Source organism: Oryx dammah, unplaced genomic scaffold, assembly GCF_014754425.2.
Source record: "Oryx dammah isolate SB20612 unplaced genomic scaffold, SCBI_Odam_1.1 HiC_scaffold_5, whole genome shotgun sequence".
Lineage (NCBI taxonomy): Eukaryota > Metazoa > Chordata > Mammalia > Artiodactyla > Bovidae > Oryx > Oryx dammah.
The window spans coordinates 93,875,006-93,898,948 of record NW_024070189.1 but is presented as its reverse complement, the minus strand read 5'-3'; the positions used below and the strand labels follow the sequence as shown (position 1 = coordinate 93,898,948).

The 23,943-nt window shown below is 50.5% G+C and overlaps 1 protein-coding gene across 1 annotated transcript in view; it reads left to right on the top strand.

Moving 5' to 3' along the window:
* The window catches only part of LDLR (low density lipoprotein receptor), a 34,377-nt gene extending 16,276 nt beyond the window's left edge, over window positions 1-18,101 (top strand). Inside the window, exons 5-18 of the mRNA XM_040240665.1 lie at window positions 1,141-1,263; window positions 3,166-3,288; window positions 4,858-4,977; window positions 5,596-5,721; window positions 6,581-6,752; window positions 6,854-7,081; window positions 9,027-9,145; window positions 9,426-9,565; window positions 9,969-10,110; window positions 10,225-10,377; window positions 10,851-10,970; window positions 14,152-14,229; window positions 15,538-15,695; window positions 16,355-18,101. Of these exons, the coding sequence (XP_040096599.1) occupies window positions 1,141-1,263; window positions 3,166-3,288; window positions 4,858-4,977; window positions 5,596-5,721; window positions 6,581-6,752; window positions 6,854-7,081; window positions 9,027-9,145; window positions 9,426-9,565; window positions 9,969-10,110; window positions 10,225-10,377; window positions 10,851-10,970; window positions 14,152-14,229; window positions 15,538-15,695; window positions 16,355-16,390 (1,838 nt within the window). The 3' untranslated portion in view covers window positions 16,391-18,101. The remainder of the gene's footprint in view (window positions 1-1,140; window positions 1,264-3,165; window positions 3,289-4,857; window positions 4,978-5,595; window positions 5,722-6,580; window positions 6,753-6,853; window positions 7,082-9,026; window positions 9,146-9,425; window positions 9,566-9,968; window positions 10,111-10,224; window positions 10,378-10,850; window positions 10,971-14,151; window positions 14,230-15,537; window positions 15,696-16,354) is intronic.
* The last annotated feature ends 5,842 nt before the right edge of the window (window positions 18,102-23,943 follow it).

Sequence of the window (23,943 nt, the reverse complement as noted above, 5' to 3'; positions counted from 1 at the left end):
GTTTAATTTATCTCTTGCCAAGAGGAGCAAACTGCAGCACGCTGTATTATTTTGGTCCAGAAAGGATCCAGGCCTGACTGGTGATGTCCAAGCTGTGTGACCCTTGGCTGGGGACATAGCCTTACTGTGCTTTGATCTCCTCCCCTGTAGATGGAGCAACGGTGTTGGCCTTGGTGGACCTGGGTTACGACATAAGAGCACACACACACACAAATGAGTTCCAAACATTTGCATACTTAATCATCTTTTTTTTCCCCACTGACCTCTTGAAATTGAATTTTCACACTGTCAGCATTTTTATAGTGAAATATAACCCATGGGAAAGTGCAGAAAGCATAAGCTTAGAGCTTAATGAATTAGGGTTAAGTGAAAACCTGTTTGAGGTCAAGGTTTAGTCTGTGGTTAGAGTGATCCTATTCTAGTCACCACGTGGATCTGTCAAGATTGCATCATAACATCATTCTTTTCACTTAGTGTCAGCTCAGAAACATTTCTCATGTTCACAGTCTGAGTCTTTGGAAGGGCTGTACGATACTCAGTAGTAATGACTTTTTTGGGAGTGGGGTGGGGCAATGGGCTTCACTGGTGGCTCAGTGGTAAAGAATCCACCTGCTAATACAGGAAACTTGGGATCGATCCCTAGGTCAGGAAGATATTAATTCCCTGGAGTAGGAAATGACAACCCACTCCAGTGTTCCTGCCTGGGAAACCCCATGTACAGGGGAGCCTGGTGGGTTACAGCACATGGGGTCACAAAGAGTCAGACACAACTTAGAGACTTAACAACAACAACAACATAACTTACCTGGCCAGGCTTCTATCTAGATTGGGACCACATCATTGCTTTTCTGCCAAGAATGGCCTACTAGCTCTGCCAGCTTTTTTATTTATTTACCTCTGCCAGGTAAATAAATGTGGCATGAGGGATTTAGCTTCCTGACCGGGGATCGAACCTAGGCCCCCTGCATTGGGAGCACAGAGTCTTAGCCACTGAACCACCAGGGAATTCCCTGATCTGCCAACTTTTTAATGAATTTCCTGCGTGCAAGGACAGACCGGAGAGAAATCTATGAAAATGTAATGGTTGTGTTAGGGTGCTTTCCCTTTCTTATTCTCCACACTTGGCTCTTTCTTTTCCAGCTGTGGCCACGTGCCGGCCTGATGAATTCCAGTGCTCGGATGGGACCTGCATCCATGGCAGCCGGCAGTGCGACAGGGAGCCTGACTGTAAGGATCTGAGTGATGAGCTGGGCTGCGTCAACGGTGAGCCCCACCCCTCCAGGGTCCCGGGCTGTGGGGAGATGTCAGGGGAGGAACACAGTGCCTCCCAGACAAGGAAGGAGCCTCCTGTGTGTCCTCGAGCAAGTTACTTGAGCTCTCTGAGCCTCACTTTCTCTAATCTGCAAAATGAAAACACCTACTTCAGGACTATGAGATTTAATGAGGTTGGAGTGTAAATAGCTCATGAACCTAAGCTCAGAGTTACATGTACAGTACAATTCCACTTTGCTGAGTTTATAGTATAGCAGTTCTGCTCCTGGGAAACTTGTACCTGTGCACTGGGAGATAGGCTCTAGAATGAGCAGAGTAGCACTGTCCTAACAGCAAAATAGTGGGAGCAACCAGAATGTTCATCAGCAGTAGGATTAGTTTATATATATATATATAATATATGCCATGTTGCACGACATGTGGGATCTTAGTTCCCTAACTAGGGATCAAACCCACATACCTTGCACTGGAAGCTCAGAGCCTTAACCACTGAACCACCAAGGAAGTCCCAGCAGTAGAATTAATGTAAAAAAACCCATTTTCTGTTTAATTGTGGTGAAATACATCTAGAGGCTTCCCTGGTGGCTCAGAGTAAAGAATCTGCCTGTAATGCAGGAGATGTGGCTTTGATCCCTGGATCGGGAAGATCCCTTGGAAAAGAGAATGGCAACCCACTCCAGTATTCTTACCTGGAGAATTAGGTGGGCTACAGTCCATGGGGTCTGGAAGAGTCGGACAGGACTGAGTGGCTAACACAACAAACAAACACATGTAACAAAATTTACTGTCTTAACCATTCTTAAGAGTATAGTCCAGTGGTGCTAAGCCACCATCCTCACCATCCATCGCCAGAACTCTTTCATCTTCCCAAATGGAAACTCTGTCCCCATTATACACTCACTGCTATTCTCCTTCCTTGAACCCCTGGTACCCACCATTCTACTGTCTCTACGAATTCCACTACTCTAGTATTTGACCTTACGTAACTGGAATCACAAATTTGTCTTTGTGTGACGGGTTTATTTCACTAAGCATCGTTTCCTCAATGTGCATCCATGTTATAGAAGGTGTCAGAAATTCCTCCCTTTTTAAGGCGAAATAATACTCTACTGTATGGATGGACCACATTTTGTTTATCCAGTCACCTGTGGATGAACACTTGGGTTGCTTCCACGCCTTGGTTGTTGTGAATAGTGCTGCTGTGAACAGGGCTGCATAGAAATAATTTTAAATGGCAGTGTCATCACAGAGTGGAATATCATACAGCTGAGAAAAATGAGGCTACAGCCCCTGTCGGCAGCCCAGGCAAACTTCATAACCTTGGGGTTGCAAGCAAGAAGGAAATTGCAGGAATTTAGCTGGATATAGTTATTAAGACTCAAAAGCAAGCGAAATTCAACGGTAGATTGTTCATTCATATATGTTTGATAGAACTATTAATGAAAAAATAAAGAAGTGGTAATCAAAATTCAAGATTATCATTACCTCTGGGGGTAGTAGAATGGGATGGCTTAGACCACTATAATAGTTTAGGTTGGGGCGGAGAGTAGGAATTTTCAGCTCTGCAGGCCATGGTCTCAATTACATCTGTTTGACTCTGCTGTTATAGCATGAAGTCTGCCACTGACAGTATATAAACCAATGGGCAGTGCTGGATGCTAATAAAACTTTTATTTAAACAAACAGGCATCAGGCCAGAGTTTACCAGCCCCTGCTATTGGTGATATTCTAATTCTTAAGCTCAGTGGAGGCTTCATGTATGATCAGTAACTATTCTGTTTTACCACCAAATACATTTGTATCTATTCTTGCATAAATGATCATATTAATAAAAAGCACTAAGCCACCTCCTGTCAGCTGGAAGCACCTGACCCTCCTCTGTGGTTCTCATAGTGACTCTTTGCGAGGGGCCCAACAAGTTCAAGTGCCAAAGCGGTGAGTGCATCTCCCTGGACAAAGTGTGCAACTCTATCAGGGACTGCCGGGACTGGTCGGACGAGCCGCTCAAGGACTGTGGTGAGCCCTGGGGTGTGGGCAGCTGGTAGTGTTGAGAGTGGGGTTCACCACATTGAGACATGTGTGATGTGGTGCTGTGAGGGGTCAGCCCTGCCCAAGCCCACAAGTGCTGTGACTGGGGCTGGACAGATTTTAGGGGGGAGCCTGGGAATAAGTGGATTGGCTTCAAAGCCTCAGTTTTCCCATCTGTAAGATGGGACAGTAACTTCCCAGACATCCTAGGGCTGCTGGGGATCAAGTGTTGCAAGTATTTTCAGCAGCACTTTGACCCATGATTTGGACTTTCCAGTCCATAGGGTCTGTCGCAGCTCTTCTACTTGGCCTTTGTAGCAGGAGAGCACCCACCCAAGCCTATACACGTGCATTTGAATGCCTAGGGCCATGCTCCAATATTCTATTATGGATACAGACACTAGAATTTCATAGAACTTTTGAAATATTTTGCTTTTGATTCTTATTTTCTTTTCAACTATTTTAAAATGTAAAAACCATTCTTAGCTGTCAAAGAGCAGGTTGGGGGCTGGCTTTGGTCCATGCTTGGTACAGAGGGTAAGAGCATGGATTATGGAGCCCAGTGCCCTAGGTTTGCGTTGAGCCGTGTGATCTTAAACAAACTGTTTAACCTGGCCATGCCTCGATTTCCCCAGCTATAATTCTCTTGCCTTTAAGGTCATCGGGAGGATTTTGTGTGTGTTAGTCACTCAGTCCTGTCCGACTCTGTGTGACCCCATGGATGAGCTCCTCTGTGCATGGGATTCTCCAGGCAAGAATTTCCTGTAGGAAGGATTTCCTGTAGGGAGGATTAAGTGAGTTAATACATGTAATTGTAATAAGTGGTATGTGGCTTTTATTTTTTATAATTAAAACTTTTTGTAATTATAGTAAAAAAAAAAACCCGCGAAATTCATGGTTTTAACCATTTTTCAGTGTAGAGTTCAGGATGTTTTAAGTACGTTCAGACTGTTGTGTGACCATCACCATCCATCTCCAGACTATTTCATCTTGCAGAGCTGAGTCTCTGTCTCCACTAACTCCCCCTCCCCCAACCTCTGCACCCACCCTCCTACCTTCTGTCTCTGTAAATATGACCCCATTAGGGGCCTCACGCGGGATAGTGCAGTATTTGTCCTTCCGTACCTGGCTTATAATTCACTCACTGTAACACCCTCACAGGGCTGCCCTAGTGGCTCAGCGGTAAAGTGGCTCACTTGCCATTGCGGGAGACTCAGTTTCCATCCCTGGGTGGGGAAGATCCCCTGGAGGAGGAAACGGCAACCTACCCCAGTATTCTTGCCTGGAAATCCCATGGACAGAGGGGCCTGGGGGGCTGCAGTCTATGGGGTCACAAAGAGTGGGACAAGACTTAGCGACTAAACATCGACAGCATCCTCGTGGTTCATTCATGGTGTCACATGTGACGGTGGCTCTAGCCCTCTGAGGAGTCATGGTAACTTCACCAGCCACGCAGTCATCGTGTTGGTTATGATGAGGTAGAACTAGTGCAGGACGTTGGGCGAGGGGTGGCTGGAGGCCAGAGTGTGACCGCTGCCCCTCCCGCATCTGCAACAGGGACCGACGAGTGTCTGGACAATAAGGGCGGCTGCTCTCACATCTGCAATGACCTCAAGATCGGCTACGAGTGCCTGTGTCCTGAAGGCTTCCAGCTAGTGGACAAGCACAGATGCGAAGGTGATTCCCAAGCCCCTGGAGCTTTCCTTGGAAGAAGAGGAGGGTCAAAGCCTCAGCCTCAGTTTTCCCATCTGTTAAGTGGGTGCAGGTGCCCTCCTCACAGGTGCTTGAGCCAGCTGTTGCCAGCTTGGCCCTTGGGGAGCACTTGCTTTTGCCCTTTGGGGATTAATAATTAAGAAAGAAATCTCAGCTGATGCAACTTTGCCCAGTTGACTGTGCCCTGAAGTGAATGGTGAGGTTGGGGTCACTGTTAGAGGTGATGCTTGGCCATTTTCAAGATTTTGGTGATCAGGGACTTCCAGTGGCTCAGACTTCATGCTCCCAAAGCAGGGGACCTGGGTTCGATCCCTGGTCAAGGAACTAGATTCCGCATGCTGCAATTAAGAGTTCATATGCCGCAATTAAAGATTTCACGTGCTGCAACTAAGACCCGGTGCAGCCAAATCAATAAATAAAAAATTAAAATTGGTCAGAGCCTCCTGTCCTAGAGGTTTTCCCGAGAGGGGATGGGTTGTCCGCCATTTGCCACAGGGAGGCATGGCTCTTGGTCAGAGCCCATGGCTCCATCTGCGCCTTGCTGGAAAGATGCCCCAGTTCTCTCTGTGTCCCAACTCTCAGATATCGATGAGTGTCAGAACCCTGACACCTGCAGCCAGCTCTGTGTGAACCTTGAGGGCAGCTACAAATGTGAGTGCGAAGAGGGCTTCCGGCTGGAGCCCCTCACCAAGGCCTGCAAGGCCGTGGGTAAGTGCAGGGAGGTGGCAGGAAGGGTAGGCCATGTGGTGGGACTTTCATCATCCAAACTTTGCACCTGGGGGTAGAGCGTTTGCTTCTGAGACATCTGGCAAGTGAACACACAGCCCAGTTAGCAGTCAGGCTAGGTGACTGCTCACGCTCGTCTGGCTTCTCTGAAGATGTAGATCAATCCCACCGGGGATGGTTTGCAGCTTCTGGTCTTGCAGGGGCTTCAGGGGACAAGAGATGGGGAGCCATGAGCCAGACAGCCTATACCTGCCCCAGCAAAAGGAATTTATACCAAAAAAAGCAAGTCCAGGACTTTCCTGGTGATCCAATGGTTGAGACTCTGTGCTTCCAATGCAGGGGGCTTTAGTTTGATCCCTGGTCCAGTAACTAGGATCCTGCATGTGGCATGGCCAAAAAAAAAAGAGAGAGAGAGAAGGGGAAAAAAGGCAAATCCATTGAAAAGAGACCAAAATATAATACCTCAAAATGAAACAAAATAGGTGGTACTGGTGGTAAAGAACCTGCTCGCCAATGCAGGAGATGTAAAAGATGCGGGTTTGATCCCTGGGTGGGGAAGTTCCCTTGGAGAAGTAAATGGCAACGCACTCCAGTATGCTTGCCTGGAGAATCCTGTGGACAGAGGAGCATGGCAGTCTACAGTCCATAGGGTCAAAAAGAGGACTAAATCAATTTAGCATGCAATGAAACAAAGACATCATTGAGTTTCTTCTACCTGAAGTTTAGGTTAGAACTGCAACCATGCAGTGATTCTTAGAAGCACCTAAATCAAGGGATCCCAGGTTTCTGGAGGTCGGGGTCCCTTCCACTCTGCTGAACTCCCCGCTTCCCGGCTCCCCAGGCACCATCGCCTACCTCTTCTTCACCAACCGCCACGAAGTGAGGAAAATGACTCTGGACCGAAGCGAGTACACCAGCCTCATCCCCAACCTTAAGAATGTGGTTGCCCTGGACACAGAAGTGGCCAGTAACAGGATCTACTGGTCTGACCTGTCCCAGAGGAAAATCTACAGGTGAGCCTGCCCGCTCCCCCAGCCGCAAGCAGCCCCAGTCCCTGAGTGGATGGAGGGCCCCTGGAGCTGACACTCTCCTCTTCCTTCTCCTCTCCCCTCAGTGCCCAGATCGATGGCACCCCCGGCTTCTCCTCCTACGACACTGTCATTGGCGAAGATCTCCAGGCCCCCGACGGCCTGGCGGTGGACTGGATCCACAGCAACATCTACTGGACTGATTCCATCCTGGGCACCGTCTCCGTGGCTGACACCAAAGGCGTGAAGAGGAAGACGCTGTTCCAGGAGGAAGGCTCCAAGCCACGGGCCATTGTGGTCGATCCCGTCCACGGGTGGGTATTCCTAGGGCTGGAGTTCACAAATGCATTAGAGCTCCAGATGGGGGGAAGTTTGGGCTTAGGTAGACCAGATGACCAGACCAGACCAGCTCAGCTTTTTGTTTGTGGGTTTTTTTGTGTGGGGGGTAGGGCACAGGTTTCTCTTTATGTCTTTATTTATTTTCAGATGCCTGGCTCTTCATTGTTTTGCACAGGCTTTCTCTAGTTGTGGGGCACAGGCTTCTCACTGTTTCTCTTATTTTGAAGCACAGGCCGTGTGGGCTTCAGCAGCTCAGGCTCAGTACTTGTGGCACGTGGGTTTAGTTAACTCTGAAGCATGTGGGGTTCCATCCATGTGGGAGGGGGTCCATCATGGTGGGAATTTTATCATGTGAACTTTGCACAGGGTGGCAGGTGTAGACTGTTCGCTACATCCCCAAGACCTCTCCCAAGTGAACACACAGCCCAGTTAGCATGAAAACAGGAGAGACAATGTCCTTAAGAAATATTGAACACTTGAAAAAAAAAACACATATACACTTCAGGCCAGCATTAGCCAAACAATTTTTGCAAACGGAAGTGAAGGTCGCCACCCTGTGGCACGCCCCCTGCAGGTGGAACCATGGCTGACTCAGCAGCTCCCGTGTCCACAGGGACCCCTGTGAAGGCATGATCCCGTCCCAAGTACCATGCCCTGCAGAGAACACCTGCTCCAGCACATTACATATGTGTCTGGGAGGGCCTCTGGGGCTGGGAATTTCACAGCCCCAGGATGGGCAGCCTGTTCTGGCTCAAATCATTGGAGGAGAGGGAGCAATGGGCCTCAGAGAGAAAACATTGGTGAAGCCACACTTGGCTGTGTTAGCACGGTGTCCACGGCTCAGATTGGAGGGACCCTGGGATGAAGGTGGGCCCAGCAGGCCTTCATCCAACAAGACTAATGTCTTCATTTGGTGGAGGGTCATCTGGTCTATCCAGATGCCAGGAGAGAGAGACCCTCCCAGACACACACTCCACTTAGACTTGTATCACTTTTATATGCTCTGCTTTTATATTTCTCCCCCTAAACAGCAGGCACCACCACCTGGCTCTTCCATTTGGTCTGAGTTTCCTTTCCGTTGGCCTGATGGGCCATAATTTATTTAAACTGCTCTCCGGCACATGGAAATTTAAGTTTTTCTCCCCTGCCTCATACAAAGTAGCCATGAATAGCTTTGAATGCCTTTGAACATGAGTCCTTGCAATTTATCTGCAGGATAACATACACTTAACCTAGCGGTCCAGTGCTGATACTCTGTGCTCCCAATGCAAGGGGCATGGGTTCAATCCCTAATCGGAGAACTTAGATCCCACATGCCTCACAGCCTTAAAAAATTAATAAGAATAAATAAATAAATTCGTACTTTACCAAAACAAATTTATAAAAGCCCTCAGGCTCAGAAGGCAGTGTTCAGAGAGCAGATTCCAGGGCCCCAGTCCCAACACTGGAATGAAAACCTCCTTTTGTTCTCCAAGGTCCCCGAATCTTGCCAGGTCTCACCAGGTCACAGGCCCTGGAACCGGCAAGGTTGGTGGGGTTTAGTCGCTAAGTCGAATCTGACTCTACGACTCCCTGGACTGTAGCCTGCCAAGCTCCTGACTGTCTATGGTATTCTCCAGGCAAGAATATTGGAGTGGGTTGCCATTTCCTTCTCCAGGGGATCTTCCCCACCCATGGATCGAACCCAGATCTCCTGCACTGCAGGCAGACTCTTTACCGACTGGGCCACCAGGAAGCAGCAAGGTTAAGTTAGGGGACCAGAAAGAACCCATCCAGGGCCTCCCCCAGTAGGGACTGCAGGGGCAGGGCGGGGGTGGGGGGGTCCTGGCCTGGCTGATGCCAGGGAGAGAGCAGCTCTTCCGATGGTCACAGCTTCCCTCCCTGATGTCCCTCTGTCTGTCCTTCCCGCTGCCTCCCCAGCTTCATGTATTGGACCGACTGGGGCACCCCTGCTGAGATCAAGAAGGGGGGCCTCAATGGCGTGGACGTTTACTCGCTGGTGACCGAGGACATCCAGTGGCCCAATGGCATCACTCTGGGTACGTTGGGGGCACGGTAGTCCTTCGGGTCAGGCAGGGTCTGGAGGAGAGGTGACCAGGCAGCTCCGTGAGAGTGTCGAACCGGAAACTCAACTCCCGTCTCCCCACACCACCCCTGCATGCAGTTTGGGTGGGAGGGGGGTGTGGATCTGAATGGCTTTCCCAGGCGCTGGGTCCAGTTGGGTGGGGGTTTGGTTCCCTCCTGCGAAGAGCGGGATGCCCAAGCCCCAAGGCTCGGGCATCGCCTGTGACCTCTCCTTGCCCCCATTGTGGGTTCTAGATCTTTCTGGAGGCCGCCTCTACTGGGTCGACTCCAAACTGCACTCCATCTCCAGCATCGATGTCAACGGAGGGAACCGGAAGACCGTGCTGGAGGACAAGAAGAAGCTGGCGCACCCCTTCTCCTTGGCCATCTTTGAGGTGGGGGCTGGGGGCACGCAATCACTCCTTTTTTTAAACTAAGAAATTTTTAAAGAAAAAAGGCTCTGGAAGAGAGAGATGGCCAGGCGGCTCTGTGAGAGTTTATAACCCAAAACTCAGTTCTCTTCCCCCAACACACCTGCCTGGAGTTCAGGCTTGCAAGTTGGGGCAGGAGCTGGGGGGATCCAGTGATTTTCCCCAGTGCTGGGTCCTCGGGATGGGGCCCTTCCTCCTTCGGGGAGCAGAATGCCCAAGTCCTAAAGCCCCCGACATCGCCTATGGCCTCTCCTTGCTCCCTCGCCCTGCCAGCCGCACCCCCGTGGACCCATTTGGAGGGGTGTGGAGCCAGTGGTCGTGTCCCCTGTGGTTGATGGGGATTGTCATTTTCCTTATGCCCCTGTAGGATAAAGTATTTTGGACGGATATTATCAACGAAGCCATTTTTAGTGCCAACCGCCTCACAGGCTCAGACATCAGTCTGATGGCAGAAAACCTGTTATCGCCAGAGGACATTGTCCTTTTCCACAACCTCACGCAGCCGAGAGGTAAAGATGGGGTGGCCTCCCCCACTGCCTGCACTTCTCTGCCTGTGCTCTAGAATGTTGCAGAATTTTTCTGACCTCATTCTCATCCTGCCTCCCTGCCTTTTCCCGCCACAGGGGTGAACTGGTGTGAGAGGACTGCCCTCCGCAATGGCGGCTGCCAGTACCTGTGTCTGCCAGCCCCACAGATCAACCCCCGCTCACCCAAGTTCACCTGTGCCTGCCCCGACGGCATGCTGCTGGCCAAGGACATGAGAAGCTGCCTCACAGGTGGGGATCGGCCTTCTGCCACCCTTGAGGGTCGGCCCCACAGCCTTTCTTTGCTCACCTGTCAGATGGGAGAGCAAGGCCCCTGGAGGCTGTTGTAAGGCCTTTCTCAAATGCTGGGTACATCAGCACTGACTAGCAGGGAGATGGACTCAGGTCGAGTTCCCTCTTTAGCAGGGAGGCTCTGATTTTAGTTGCAGACATTAAGGGAGAATGCGGCCCCTTTTTCGGTCTCTGCATCCTCAGAGAAAGTCCCTACTGGAGGTCAGTGTGTCTGTAACACTTACGAATCTCCCTTTTGAAAGACAACGTGTAATATAATAACATAGACATTAGTGGGTTTGTATTTTCACTGCATTTGTCTTCAGTTATTTCTTTGTGGCCCATGGCACTTGCTTCCTACCTGTTTTCAGCAGCAGCACAACTCTCTTTGGCTCTCAGGCCACAGGGCACTCAGGAAATGTTTATTCTTTCAGAGTCTGAATCTGCAGTGACCACTCGAGGGCCCTCCACTGTCAGCTCGACAGCTGTGGAGCCGAAGCACACATCCAGCCCTGAGCTCACCACAGCCGAGTCGGTGACAATGTCCCAACAAGGTAAAGCCTGAGGCCACCTACCCCCTGCTCCCTGCACCAATTCATTGATAACCAGCATCTCTGTGAAGAGACAGAGTGGATTTAATCTTGGTTCTTTTGGTGACTGTCTCTGGCATAGCTTGTGCCTGTCTGAAGCCTCAGTTTCCCTACTTGGAGCTAATAACAGTGCCTGCCCACCTCCCTGGAAAAGTTAGGATCACATGAGCGTGGGAAGAACCTGAAGTTTCAGGTGTCTGCCCAGCAAGGCCAGGACTAGTGTGAAGCAGGTCAGGTACTCCCTGGGGTAGCGCCTAAAGGGGGCACCAGAAAATCCAGGATTCAGATAATATTTTAATGCAATTTTTTTTTCATTTTTTAGTTTTTCTTTTACACTTTTAAAATTAATTTATTTCTAATGCATTATTATTTTTTAATCAAATTGTGGCCTGTGGGGACAGTCCTGATAAATAAAGTTTGCTTGGTCCCAGTGAGGCAGGTTTTGCAAAGTATATCATCAGACCCTGTTTTCTTAAAAATGTTGCTCTTTTGTTCTTCATGAGATATTGGCATTAATTTTTGTTTTCTTTTCTTTTTCTTGGCCATGCCACATGGCTTGTGAGATCTTGGTTCCCCAACCACGGATTGAACCCAGACCCTCAGCAATGAGGGTGGAATCCTAACCACTGGACCATCAGCCAGGGAGTTCCCATTGGCATTAATTTTGATTTTTTAGAAAATGCATTATAATGTTACTGGTTTACTGACTTTGGGGGGGAAATCCCTTTAAATTTTGTGACTGAGGCGAGTCACAAGATTGCCGGGAGAAATATCAATAACCTCAGATATGCAGATGACACCACCCTTATGGCAGAAAGTGAAGAGGAACTAAAAAGCCTCTTGATGAAAGTGAAAGTGGAGAGTGAAAAAGTTGACTTAAAGCTCAACATTCAGAAAACAAAGATCATGGCATCCGGTCCCATCATTTCATGGGAAATAGATGGGGAAACAGTGGAAACAGTGTCAGACTTTATTTTGGGGGGCTCCAAATTCACTGCAGATGGTGACTGCAGCCATGAAATTAAAAGACGCTTACTCCTTGGAAGGAAAGTTATGACCAACCTAGATAGCATATTCAAAAGCAGAGACATTACTTTGCCGACTAAGGTCCGTCTAGTCAAGGCTATGATTTTTCCTGTGGTCATGTATGGATGTGAGAGTTGGACTGTGAAGAAGGCTGAGCACCAAAGAATTGATGCTTTTGAACTGTGGTGTTGGAGAAGACTCTTGAGAGTCCCTTGGACTGCAAGGAGATCCAACCAGTCCATTCTGAAGGAGATCAGCCCTGGGATTTCTTTGGAAGGAATGATGCTAAAGCTGAAACTCCAGTACTTTGGCCACTTCGTGCTAAGAGTTGACTCATTGGAAGACTCTGATGCTGGGAGGGATTGGGGGCAGGAGGAGAAGGGGACGACAGAGGATGAGATGGCTGGATGGCATCATGGACTCGATGGATGTGAGTCTGAGTGAACTCCGGGAGGTGGTGATGGACAGGGAGGCCTGGCGTGCTGTGATTCATGGGGTCGCAAAGAGTCGGACACGACTGAGCGACTGAACTGAAACTGACTGAGGCGAGTCACCAGTTCCCTTCTTAGCCTGCCCTCAAGGTCTTCCTCTACCACCTCCCCAGCTTGATTGCTTGGAGACCCGCCGTTCACTGCTTTGTCCAGCAGAGGGCGCCCGACCCCGTTTTTGAGTAGTCCGGAAACAGCACAGGCTTTTCTGGCCAGGAAAAACAAAAAAAAGCACATTAGCAAGTTTCAGACATTTTTTTTCCCTTTCAAAGTAACTGAATCCTTTGTTCCACCATAAAGGGGATACAACAGGAACTGTACGGTAGAGAGAGGCCCAGAACCGTTTTTGATTGAAGTGCCGCTGCTTGAAATACCATTTCACAGACGGGCCCATCTGGGACTTCTCAAATTTGGCAAAGGAGCTCTTTTAAAAGAAAAATTTCTCAAGGACACTGCTGCTACTGCCCTAAATTATTTTTGTGGTGAGGTTTCTTAAACAAGTGCAAATGTAAAACTGAATATAAACTCTGTCCAAAGCATGTATGGCAGCTGGTAGATATGGATTTGAATATAACTGGTGATGGTTACTACTGCTCACTGGCTTATCGTGTGGCTCGGATGTGGCTTGTGTGGTCTTCGCAGTGCATTGGACTGTTTGGAGGCCTTTATATTTTCACTCACACGGGCCCTCACATTGTCTGGCCCAGGTGCACACATGTGATTATATAACGATGTCACCTCCAATCTCTCTTTTTTTGTTTGTTAGTTTTTTTTGATGTGGACCATTTTTTTTTAAGTCTTTATTGAATTTCTTACTATATTGTTTCTGTTTCATGTTTTGGTTTCTTGGTGGTGAGGCATGTGGGATCTTAGCTTCCCAACCAAGGATCAAACCCACACTCCCTACATTGGAAGGTGAAGGAAGGTGAAGTCCTACCCACTGGCCCACCAGGGAAGTCCCTTCCCCAAATATTTATTAGCCGGGGCCAGCTGGCACAGGACTGTGGGTCTTTGGTGTGATCCAACCCAAGCACTGAAATTGCTGAGAATTATGGGGACAGAAGGTGACCCCTGCCTTCATCCACAGTAGGCTCCTTGTCATCAAACGCAGGGGCTTCCCAGGTGGCCCATCTGCCAGTGCAGGAGATATGAGTTCACTCCCTAATCAGGAAGATCTTCTGGAGAAGAACATGGTGACCCACTCCAGTATTTTTGCCTGGGAAATCCCATGGGCAGAGGAGCCTGGGGGACACGACTTAGCAACTAAACAACAACGACAACATCAAATGCAGAAGCAGGTTGAAAAATTCCATCAGTGACCTCTCCAGCCCCTGAGAATGTGTCCACAAGTTTTGATCTCAGAGACCGGCATCGCCCTTCCCTAGTGCCTCATAACACGAGCCTATAGGACCCTCTTAAATTCGGGCCATAATCCCAATTGCCCACAAGCGAGGCCTGGACAGAAGCCAGCCTGGCACCGCTCAAGCCTGGGAGATACTTCAACTTCTTTGGACGTTTGAAGACACTGGGAGGTGTCGGGTGTTCTCCTCTGCATGTTGACATCATACACCGGTGTTTCCCCACCCTTTTGCGGTGCATCTGGGCCTCACTTTCTCCCTTCTCTCCGGCAGCCCTGGGCGACGTTGCCGGCCGAGCGGACACGGAGAGGCCCGGGAGCGTGGGTGCCCTATACATCGTCCTCCCCATTGGTAAGCCTGTGGCCAGGCCTCCCCTGGTTCTTTCCTTCCTGCAAAATGACTTCAGTTCCCGGCAAGCCGTTCTGGTCCATCTTTCCTCCAGTAATCGGGTGGCCCCATTGTGTGTCTTATTTATCACTGAGCAACCCCCTTCCTAGCTTCACTCACTAAACAAATATAGTTGAGCGACTACTGTATACCAAGGCCACTTCTGCGCACTGGGGACAGAGCCCAGAGAGAAACAAACATCTGCCCCCTTGGAGCTGAGAGCAGAGTGGAACATCTGAGATGTCACATGGGAGGAAGGGGGACTGGGCCAGGGTTCCCGCTGTGATTGATGGACACTTTCATCAACACCCCAAGGATGGGAAGGCAGGGGTACCTCCTGATGAGTTGTTCTGTTGCAGGGGGCAGTTTGGAGATTTCTACTTTCCTGGCCTCACCTGTCAATCATGACTTGGTTTGCACCATACCCACTTTTCCTTTTTGAAAAAAAAAAAAAAAAATCCTTTCAAGGTGTCCTTTCATAGAGACCAGAGGTCTAAGTCCCCACCAGCTGTCCGGCGGTGGGCTGATACACTTGCCCGGGGAGGCCCTCACCTCCCTTGGGGCTGCCCCAGGGTGATGCCTACCTGGCATCTTCCTACCCTCTGGGCACCAGCCAGGATCTTTTCAGGAAACGGCACCCCAAGACCCACCATCAATGATGCAAAGAGGGATCCCGCCTTATCCGCATTCACGCAAAAGCAGAGTGTGCTGTGGTGGCCCTGAATGTTGGGAACAATCCCATTTGTGAAACGAAGTAACTGACGTGACTAATACACAAGAAACGTGGAAAAATTGACAATAGCCTTCTTGTCATCAAATGCAGAAGCAGGTTGAAAAATTCCACCAGTGACCTCCCCCGGTCACTGGGAATGTGTCCTAAATCTTTGGTCTCAAGAGACGGGCAGCCCCTGACCCAGTGCCTCATAAAGCAAGCCTACTATATATGCAGCAATAGGTTAGCAGGGGCGAGGCAGTCACAGTGGTTTCAAGCTAGAGATTTGTTATACTCACTGATGGATTTTTCTTTTTTTTTTTTACACTGGGAAAGTATTGTCTTTTTTCTACGTTTTGCAGGGCATTTGGGAAGATCTTAGTTCCCCCACTAGGGTTGGAACCCACTTCCCCTGCAGTGGGTCTTAACTGCTGGACCACCAGAGAAGTCCCAAGTATTAGGAAGATTGGAAAAATACAAATAATAAATTGGGAACAGAAACACTTCCCCGGGAAAGGGCCTGGCGTCTGAAGGTGGCCCCTCCTCCCCTCTCCCCGCAGCACTGCTCATCCTCCTGGCCTTCGGGACCTTCCTCCTCTGGAAGAACTGGCGGCTGAAGAGTATCAACAGCATCAACTTCGACAACCCCGTGTATCAGAAGACCACGGAGGACGAGGTCCACATCTGCCGCAGCCAGGACGGCTACACCTATCCCTCGGTGAGCCGCCCCGCCGGCACCGGCTGTCTGTCTGAGTGTTCCTCATGCCTCCTAAAGGCCAGGCCCTCCTCGAGAGCGGACAATCTCACAGAGTGGGGGGCATGGGCGGGGGGCGGCAGGACCAGAGGATAAGCCAAGGGAACATAGGTCCAAGGGTGAAAGCCGGAAGGGGGACAGAGTTTTTTTGTGGGAGGTCTGGGAAGGAGGGGAGGCAACTTCAGATAAGGTGGCCCTCAGATAAGGTGGCCCAGAAAGCTTTCTTGAATAGGGAGTGTACGGAGTGCAGCAGGCACCACTTGTGCAAAGGCCCTGTGGCTGAACCCTGCCTGTGTGTGTGACGGGCGGAGAGTGGGAGGGGAAGGGGCAGATGGAGCAGGACGCTGTGGACCCATGGGAGCACCGATGCTGGGAGTGAGATGGGCGCCACGGAGCCACATGATCAGACTCGGGTGCTCACGGGCGCCCCTGGTGGTTGTGTGAGGAACAGGCCTGGGCCAAGTTCCAGAGCCCGGAGAGGAGGGTGGAGGCCTTTGTGCGGGTCCAGCGGTAATGAGGAGGGTAACCTGGGAGACCAGGAGAGAGTCAGGCGTGGGTGGCTTGTGGCCATGTTTACTGGATGTTGGACTGATCGTTTCCGGCGTTTACTGTTTTGTTGACAGAGACAGATGGTCAGCTTGGAGGATGACGTGGCATGAGCTGCTGCCTTGAGTCCTCTCCCTGCCTGGAACCTGCCGCTGGTCACTCAAAGGCAGCAAGAACACTTTCTTCCCCGACCCTTGACCTGCCCCCAACCCTTCCTGAGACCTCCGCGCCAAAAGCACTGTTGGGGACTGCAGCCCAGGCACTGTCTGCCTGTCTGCCAGAGCTTTGTTTTATATATTTATTTTTCTGGGAGGCAGAACAGGCATCAGACGGCACCCACGGGCAGCAGTTGGGTTGCTTTTTTTTCTTCCTTTCTTTACATGTGAAGGAGAAAGGCAGAACAGCTGGGGAATCTGTCTACTCCAGGAAATCTCTGAGCTGCTCTCCTTCTAGACACACTCCTCCCTGGAGGGAATGGCGGACGGACACGGAGCCAGAAAGCTAGTGGCTTTGAACGCACGAGAGCAGGTGCTACCCACAGGGTCCCAGGTGGCTGCTGCTGCCACCTACCCTCTAGCCCAGGCCCCACACTCAGGACTGAACGTGTTTACTTCTGCCAGGCAAGCCTGCGGGATGGCCAGAATTGGTCTGCCACCCCCTGGTCAGGATCAAACTAGGGTTTTCCAAGCCGAGTTTCTCCTCCACTTAAGCCAGGAGGGGACCCTGCATCCAACCTTCCAGGAATGGCACCCGCTGAACCCTATTCATTCACCAAAACCCAGATCATCCCCAGAGAAAACAAATTCGAGCCACCAGTCGCCCTTAACGTACATGTATTAAGTGCCTGAGACCCCCTTACTTTGTGCATGAAGATGAGCAGCTCCCACCTCTAACTGCATCCCTCTGTCTGGGAGTGGGTGTCTGGACCCCATCCCTGCCCCTTGCACTTTTTCAGTTCAGGGTTGTACACTGTGTAAAGTCGACATTCTATTATTATTTTGCACTACTCTCCATTCTGGTTCCCTTCTGGCTGCAAAGAGTCTGGGTTGATGATTGGTACCTACCCGGCCCCTCTCCCAGCACATAGGGAGACGTGTGTGCAGTGGCTTGATCATGACTTCAAAGCCAAGATTACAACTAGACGATCTGCCTACTGTTTCCACTTCTAGGCAGAGGCCACTGAGCCATTCATATCCCTGACAAACCTGTCATGGTTGGCTGGTGTCCATCTGAAACATGCATGGCAGGTCTGCCCTGTAAGATGTGCTCTGGGCGCGGGAATTTCATGGGATTCATTAAACAAGAATGCTTTCTGAAATTGCCACACATATCATATTTATGACCACTAGGGGGGTGGGGGTCAGATGGGGGGCAGCCTCCCATGGAAACGTCTGAGTGGATTGACTACCGTAAAACCACAGACCACAGCACGGCTGCCGGAGACTGTGAACACCTTTTCTCTTTCTGAAGCATGTAAATAACACCCCCACCACCGCCATGCAGACAGTGGGGACTTTTTGTTATGTTTGCACTTTGTATATTTGTTGAAACATTTCTCACTTACGTGTATATATATAAAAGAAAGATCTATTTATTTTTGCAAATCCTGGTTGCTGCAAAGATGCCTCGTCTTTCTGTACAAAGCTTAGTTGAGCGTGCCGTGCACAGCCCTCTTCAAGAGAATCAGGTTCTGTGTTGTATATATGGGTTGCTTTTTGAGGATGGGTGTCGCTTTTTAAACCACTGTATAGAATGTTTTTATAGCCTGAATGCCTTACTGTGATCAATTATATTTCTTAAATAAAGTATTTGACTAAACCGGAAGTGCTTTCTTCTGCCTTTCTCTGGCTCCCTCCATCTGTTGATGGACAAGACTACCCCCAGGGAGAAGGATCTGGAAAGGGAATATTTTCCTACAGCGTCAACACAGGCTGCAGCCTCTAAGGGGATATTGTGCTCAGCTGGGGAGCAGCGCTGCTGGGTGCTGAATTGAAGTTTTGCTAAATTTCCTGCTTATTCACTCATTCAACAAATATTGGGCACCCGTTGTGTGCCAGTTCATGTTCAAGGAGTGTGGGACACTGCAGTAAGAGTCTATGCCCTCAAGGAGATGACATTTTAAAAGAGGAAACAGATATAAAAAATTACTTTAAAAGATTATCCTAGAAGAATATTTAAAAAGATAATGAGACAGAACTGACTGGCAAAAGGCTTTTTTATATGAGGTGGGGGAAGTGTCAGGGAAGGATTCTCTAACTTTTTAAGAATCTGCCTCCAATGCAGGTTCTATCCCTGAGTTGGGAAGATCCCTTGGAGAAGGGAATGGCTACCCACTCTAGTATGCTTGCCTGGAGAATTCCATGGACAGGAGCCTGAAGGGCTACAGTCCATGGGGTCACAAAGAGTTGGACATGACTGAGCGACTAACACTTTCACTTTTAAATTTTATATTGGAGTATAGCTGATTAACAATGTTGTAATAGTTTCAGGTGGACAGCAAAGGGACTCAGCCATACACATATATGTATCCATTCTCCCCCAAACTCCCCTCCCATACAGGCTGTCACATAACATTGAACAGAGTTCCCTACGCTATATGGTAGGTCCTTGTTGGTTATTCATCTTAAACATAGCAGTGTGTACATGTCCATTCCAAACTCTCTAACTATTCTTCCTCCCTATACTTCTCCTTTAAAAAACAAAAAACAAAAAACAAAAAAACCTTTTTTCCTGAATTTAATTCTACTAAATTCATTGCTAAGATAGAAATAAATTGAGAGGTTTCACATCACAAATCTGGCTTCATTGTGATAACATTTGTCCAGAGCCATAGACATCGGGGTACGTGGACTGCACTCTCCTCAGTCCCCTGCACCCCGATTCTCTTGTGCATCCCAGCTTTACCTGAGTCTGACCTCAACGGCATTTCAGACCCCTATCTTCTGGTGTGGCAGTCAAGCCACAGATAGTACTGGCGTTTCAAGTGGGAAACGAACCCAGCAGGTTATTGGATAGGAAAAAAAATACAAGGAACTAAGCATAAAAGACTAAATGGGACAAACCATAATGAGATGCCACCTACATGCCATTCGTATGGCTGTAATTAAAAACAAAAAAACAAGACTTCCCTGATGGTCCAGTGGTTAAGATCCTGTGGTTCCAAGGTAGGAGGTACAGTTCGATCCCTGATCAGGGAACTAAGATCGCACACACCTCGACTAAAGATCCTTCATGCCACAACTAAGACCAGGCACAGTCAAAATTTTAAAAAATAAATAAAACTACCATGTGATCCAGCAATTGAAATCGGGGATTTTTATATTTGCACACTCGTGTTCATAGTATTATTCACAAGAGCCAAAAAATGGAACAAACACAAGTGTCCATCTGTAGGTGAATACATAAATAAAATGTGTATATACACAGTGGAATATTATTCAGCCTGAAAAAGGAAGAAAGCTCTGAAACATGCTCTAAATGGATGAATCTCCAGGACACTGTCTAAAGGAAATCGTTCAGATCCAAAAAGATAACTACTGTATAATTCCACTTATATGAAGTCTCTTGTTGTTCAGTCGCTCAGTTATGTCCAACTCTTTGCAACCCCACGGACTGCAGCATGCCAGGCTTCCTTGTCCTTTACTGTCTCCCAGAGTTTGCTCAAACTCATATCCATTGAATCAGTGATGCCATCCGATCATCTCATCCTCTGTTGCCTGCCTCCTTCTCCTCTTGCCCTCAATCTTTCCCAGCATCAGGGTCTTTTCCAATGAGTCAGCTCTTCGCATCAAGACTGGAGCTCCACCTTCAAGCAACAGTCCTTCCAATGAATACTCAGGGTTGATTTACTTTAGGATTGACTCGTTTGATCTCCTTGCTGTCCTTGAAGTTCCCAGTGCAGTCAAATTCCTAGAAACAGAAAGTAGGACAGAAAGTGGTTGCCTGGGGCTGGGGGAGGAGGAGGGGGAGTTGGTGTTTAATGGGTACAGGCTTTCAGTTTTGCAGGAGCAAAGAGCTGGATGGTGAGCAAGGTTGCACAACAAAGCGAATGTGCTGAACGCCGCTGAACTGCAAACTTCAATTTGGTTAAGATGGTAAACTTCAGGGCTGCCTTGGTGGTCCAGAGGCTAAGACCCCGTGCTCCCAACACAGGGAGCCCTGGGTATCATGCTTGGTCAGGGAACTAGATTCCACATACTTCAACTAAAGATCTGGCTCATCCAAATAGGACTTCCCTTGAGGGTCCAGTGGTTAGGAACTCAGAGATTTCACTACACAGGACACAGGTGAATCCCTGGTCGGGGAACTAAGACCCCGTGTGCTGCACAGCACAGGCAAAAAAAAAAGACCAAATTCGGGGACAATGAGGCATCCAGAAATAACAGCAGAAGGGGTGGCATTACTGGAGCCCAGGAATTGTGGGAGCTGGGAGGAGACACGTCCAAGGCACAGAGAGAGGAGATTCTAGCCTCTCCCCTCCTCCAGGCCCCGCCTCCCGCCAGCACCCCCCTCCCGCCAGCGCCCCTTTGTGCTGAACCCAGTAGGACGTGGGAAACAGGGTTCCCTGCAGGACCTGGCCCAAGGGCAGAGGACCCGGAGTATGGAGGCAGTGGGTGGGAAAGGGTGCAGACTGGCTTGAGTTGGGTGACTTTGGACCCATCCGAGCCTCCGTTTCCCCACCTGCAAACCGGGCGATGCTAATCCCCGCCTCCCGGGCTCCGCGGGTGGCGGGTGTAGCGGTGGCAGAGGGAAGCACCGGGAGCCGCCGGGACTGCGATCTTTTCTGTGTCCACAGGGTGGCACTTCCTTCCTTCCTTCCACCTTTTGTCTTGGGAAGGTTCCAAACTGCCTCTGGGGGCGAGAACTGAGCGGACCGCACAGGAAGCGTCCGGGGCCTGCAGGCGGGCGCTCGATAATTGGTTGATTGACTGACTCCATGCTCAGCCGCGTGGCAAACCGGACCAATGAGCCTGAACAGCCCGGGCGCGCGCGGGAGGGGCCAGGCAGTGGCCGAGAGCGCTGAGGGGGGAGGGTGGGCAGGACTTGGTGGTGGTGGTGGTGGTGGGGTGGTCCCCGGGCAGAGGGAGAGCCTGGGAGAGACTGGAGGTGATGGAAGTTGCTGATCCCTGGCCTGGGCAGTTTTCTGTTGACGGAGGGAGTAGTAACTGAAATCCTTCCTCGGCGCCCCCAGCGTGCCAGTGAGTGTGACACACACACAGGATTAGAGTGTCAGGAAAAATAAGAGCAGACCCTTCTTGGGGATTAACTGTCTGCAGCCTCTTTGTGGTGGCCCAAGGAGGGGCCAGGCCCAGAGCCCATTTTACAGATGGGAAAGGGGAGGCTGGGGTCACTGGGCTTGGGTCCCAAGCTCCTGGCAAGACCTGGATGCCCTGCCTTTTTATCCTTCAGTAGCGGCAGCCTAAAAGGCAAGGCCGTGGTGGTGAACCTCTCTGGGCTCACAGGGGGTCCCCTGGGGAAAGGCGTGGTTGTCACTCAGGTAAGATGAGGGGCAGCTGGCCGGCTGCTTGGAGTTGGTCTGTGGACTCCCCCATAGGGGTGGGGAGCAGACTGGCGCCTGGGAGCTGCTGTCCCTGAGGACAGGGTGTGGACAGGTGACTCTGAACTCCCTCCTCTCCAAGAGGCTCAACAGCTCCGACCAACACCAGCCGGGTAGTGGGAAGAATTTGCTCCTCCAAGCCTGACACCCCAGTTGACATCCTCTGCTGCCTCCACCCCCAACCCCCAGCCCCCACAGGCATCTGAAACCACAGCTGCTTGTGGTGAGTCAGGCTGGAGCCTGCGGGGCTGAGCCCAGGTCCGTGGGAGGAAAGAGGGGAAGGCAGGGAGGGGGGAGAGCTGTCCGCATGCCGGCCCCTCCCCCATGGTGGGGGGCAGCGTCCCCCTCCTCTAGGCAGTGAATTCCCTCAGTGATGAGATGAGAGAGGCTGAGAGTTGGAATTTGAGCAAATTACTGGTCACGTCACCCACCCCATGGAGTGGAGTGGAACTGAGAGGCGAGGGAACAGCCCCCAGGACTCCTGGGTCCTGTCCAGCCTCCCCTCCAGGCAGCTCAGGTTTCAGCTCTGACTCCTGCCCTCGGTGGAGGGGCTCCACCCTCCCCGGCACAGCTGCTCTGCTTACACCACAGCCTCCTCTCCCAAGCTGTGCCTATGATTGGGTGGAAGGCTGGGAGCTTGGGGGTTCAAAGCAAATCCATTCCCCTAGTCGGTGGGCCCCTGCACCATGACCTGTGTCAACAGGGCAGTGTCAGACTCTCCTTTCCCAAGCCCCAGCTCTGAGCTCCCCCACCCCAGCCCCGGAATCTGAAAGTCCTCCTCATGTTTCACTGTGGACTGCAGGCCTGGCTTGATCCAGCCCCATGGCCTCTCATCCTCTCCTTGCTGGCCTCTTTGCTGTCTCTGAACCTTTGCACTTGCTGTTCCCTCTGCCTGGGTCACTGTCTCCATGCTTTTGTCCCCTGGGGGCTCAGGTCTGTCTGGGCTCAAATTACTCCTGCTCCCAGGGGCCTCCAGGAGGCTCTGCCTTCATCAGCTGTGACGCCATTCATGAACAGCTTACCTTCACTGTGCCTTGGTTCCATCACTGCAGGACACTGGGATCCAGCACACAGCACCTGCTCATGGCCTCCACAGTAGTGTGGCTCCCTGGAGGGGGCCTGACAGGTCACAGATGTCCCCTGCACACTGCTGAGTCAGGTGGGGAGGCCACCAGGAGGTCCTGGGGCTTTCCTGGGGGTGGTCCACGCACTGCCGTGTCTCTATTGATCCCTTGCAGTCAATCTTCCCAGCCTCTCCCCAGCCTCAGCCCACCAAGCTTGCCAGAGGTCCAGGTGAGAGGTTCGGCCTCTCCACTCCATGTACCCTTGCCTAGTTTCTCCAGAAACACCAATTAAAAGCCAGGTTGGGTTCAATCCCTGGGTCAGGAAGATCCCCTGGAATAGGAAATGGCAACCCACTCTAGAATTCTTGCCTGGAGAATTCCATGGACAGAGGAGCTCAGTGGGCTACAGTCCATGGGGTCGCAAAGAGTCAGACACAACCGAGGAGAATCAGCGTTTAGCAATGTAACTTTAGTGTTTTAAAGCAGTCTTCAAACATTACTTTCTGAGATGTCAGTTATATGAAAATTTACAAAAGCATAGAAAACGGATTAAAAGACAATCATTGAAATGTTAGCTGTGTTGTCTCTAGGCAAAAAAATAAAAGCCAGGTTGGCCAGGTGTGTGGATACCAGACCAGCAACCACTGATTACTAAGGACTTCAAGTGCTCTGTTGCCTGGCAGGGCTCTACCAAGGACAGGCTTGAGTTCCACTTCTTGGCCTCTTTCCACCTGGGTAACCTTGGATAAGAGGCAGGCGCCTCAGAGTCCATTTCTCATCTATAGAGCCAAGAGTCTCCTCCATGGACCCTGGGGCCCCCCTGCTGGATTCAGCCTCCCAGGGAGGGGGTGTCACTGTGACTTTGGGCAACTGACTGGACCAAGCTGTGCCTCGGTTTTCCTACCTGTAAAATGGATCCCCCTCACCAGCTTGGGGTGGTGCTGGGCTGAGGGGATGCCAGAAGAGGAATGGGGTGGGTGTGTGGGGTCAAGTCTCAGTTCTGGGGGCACCAAGGTTTGGGTTCTGTGCTCCCTTCCTGGTGGTA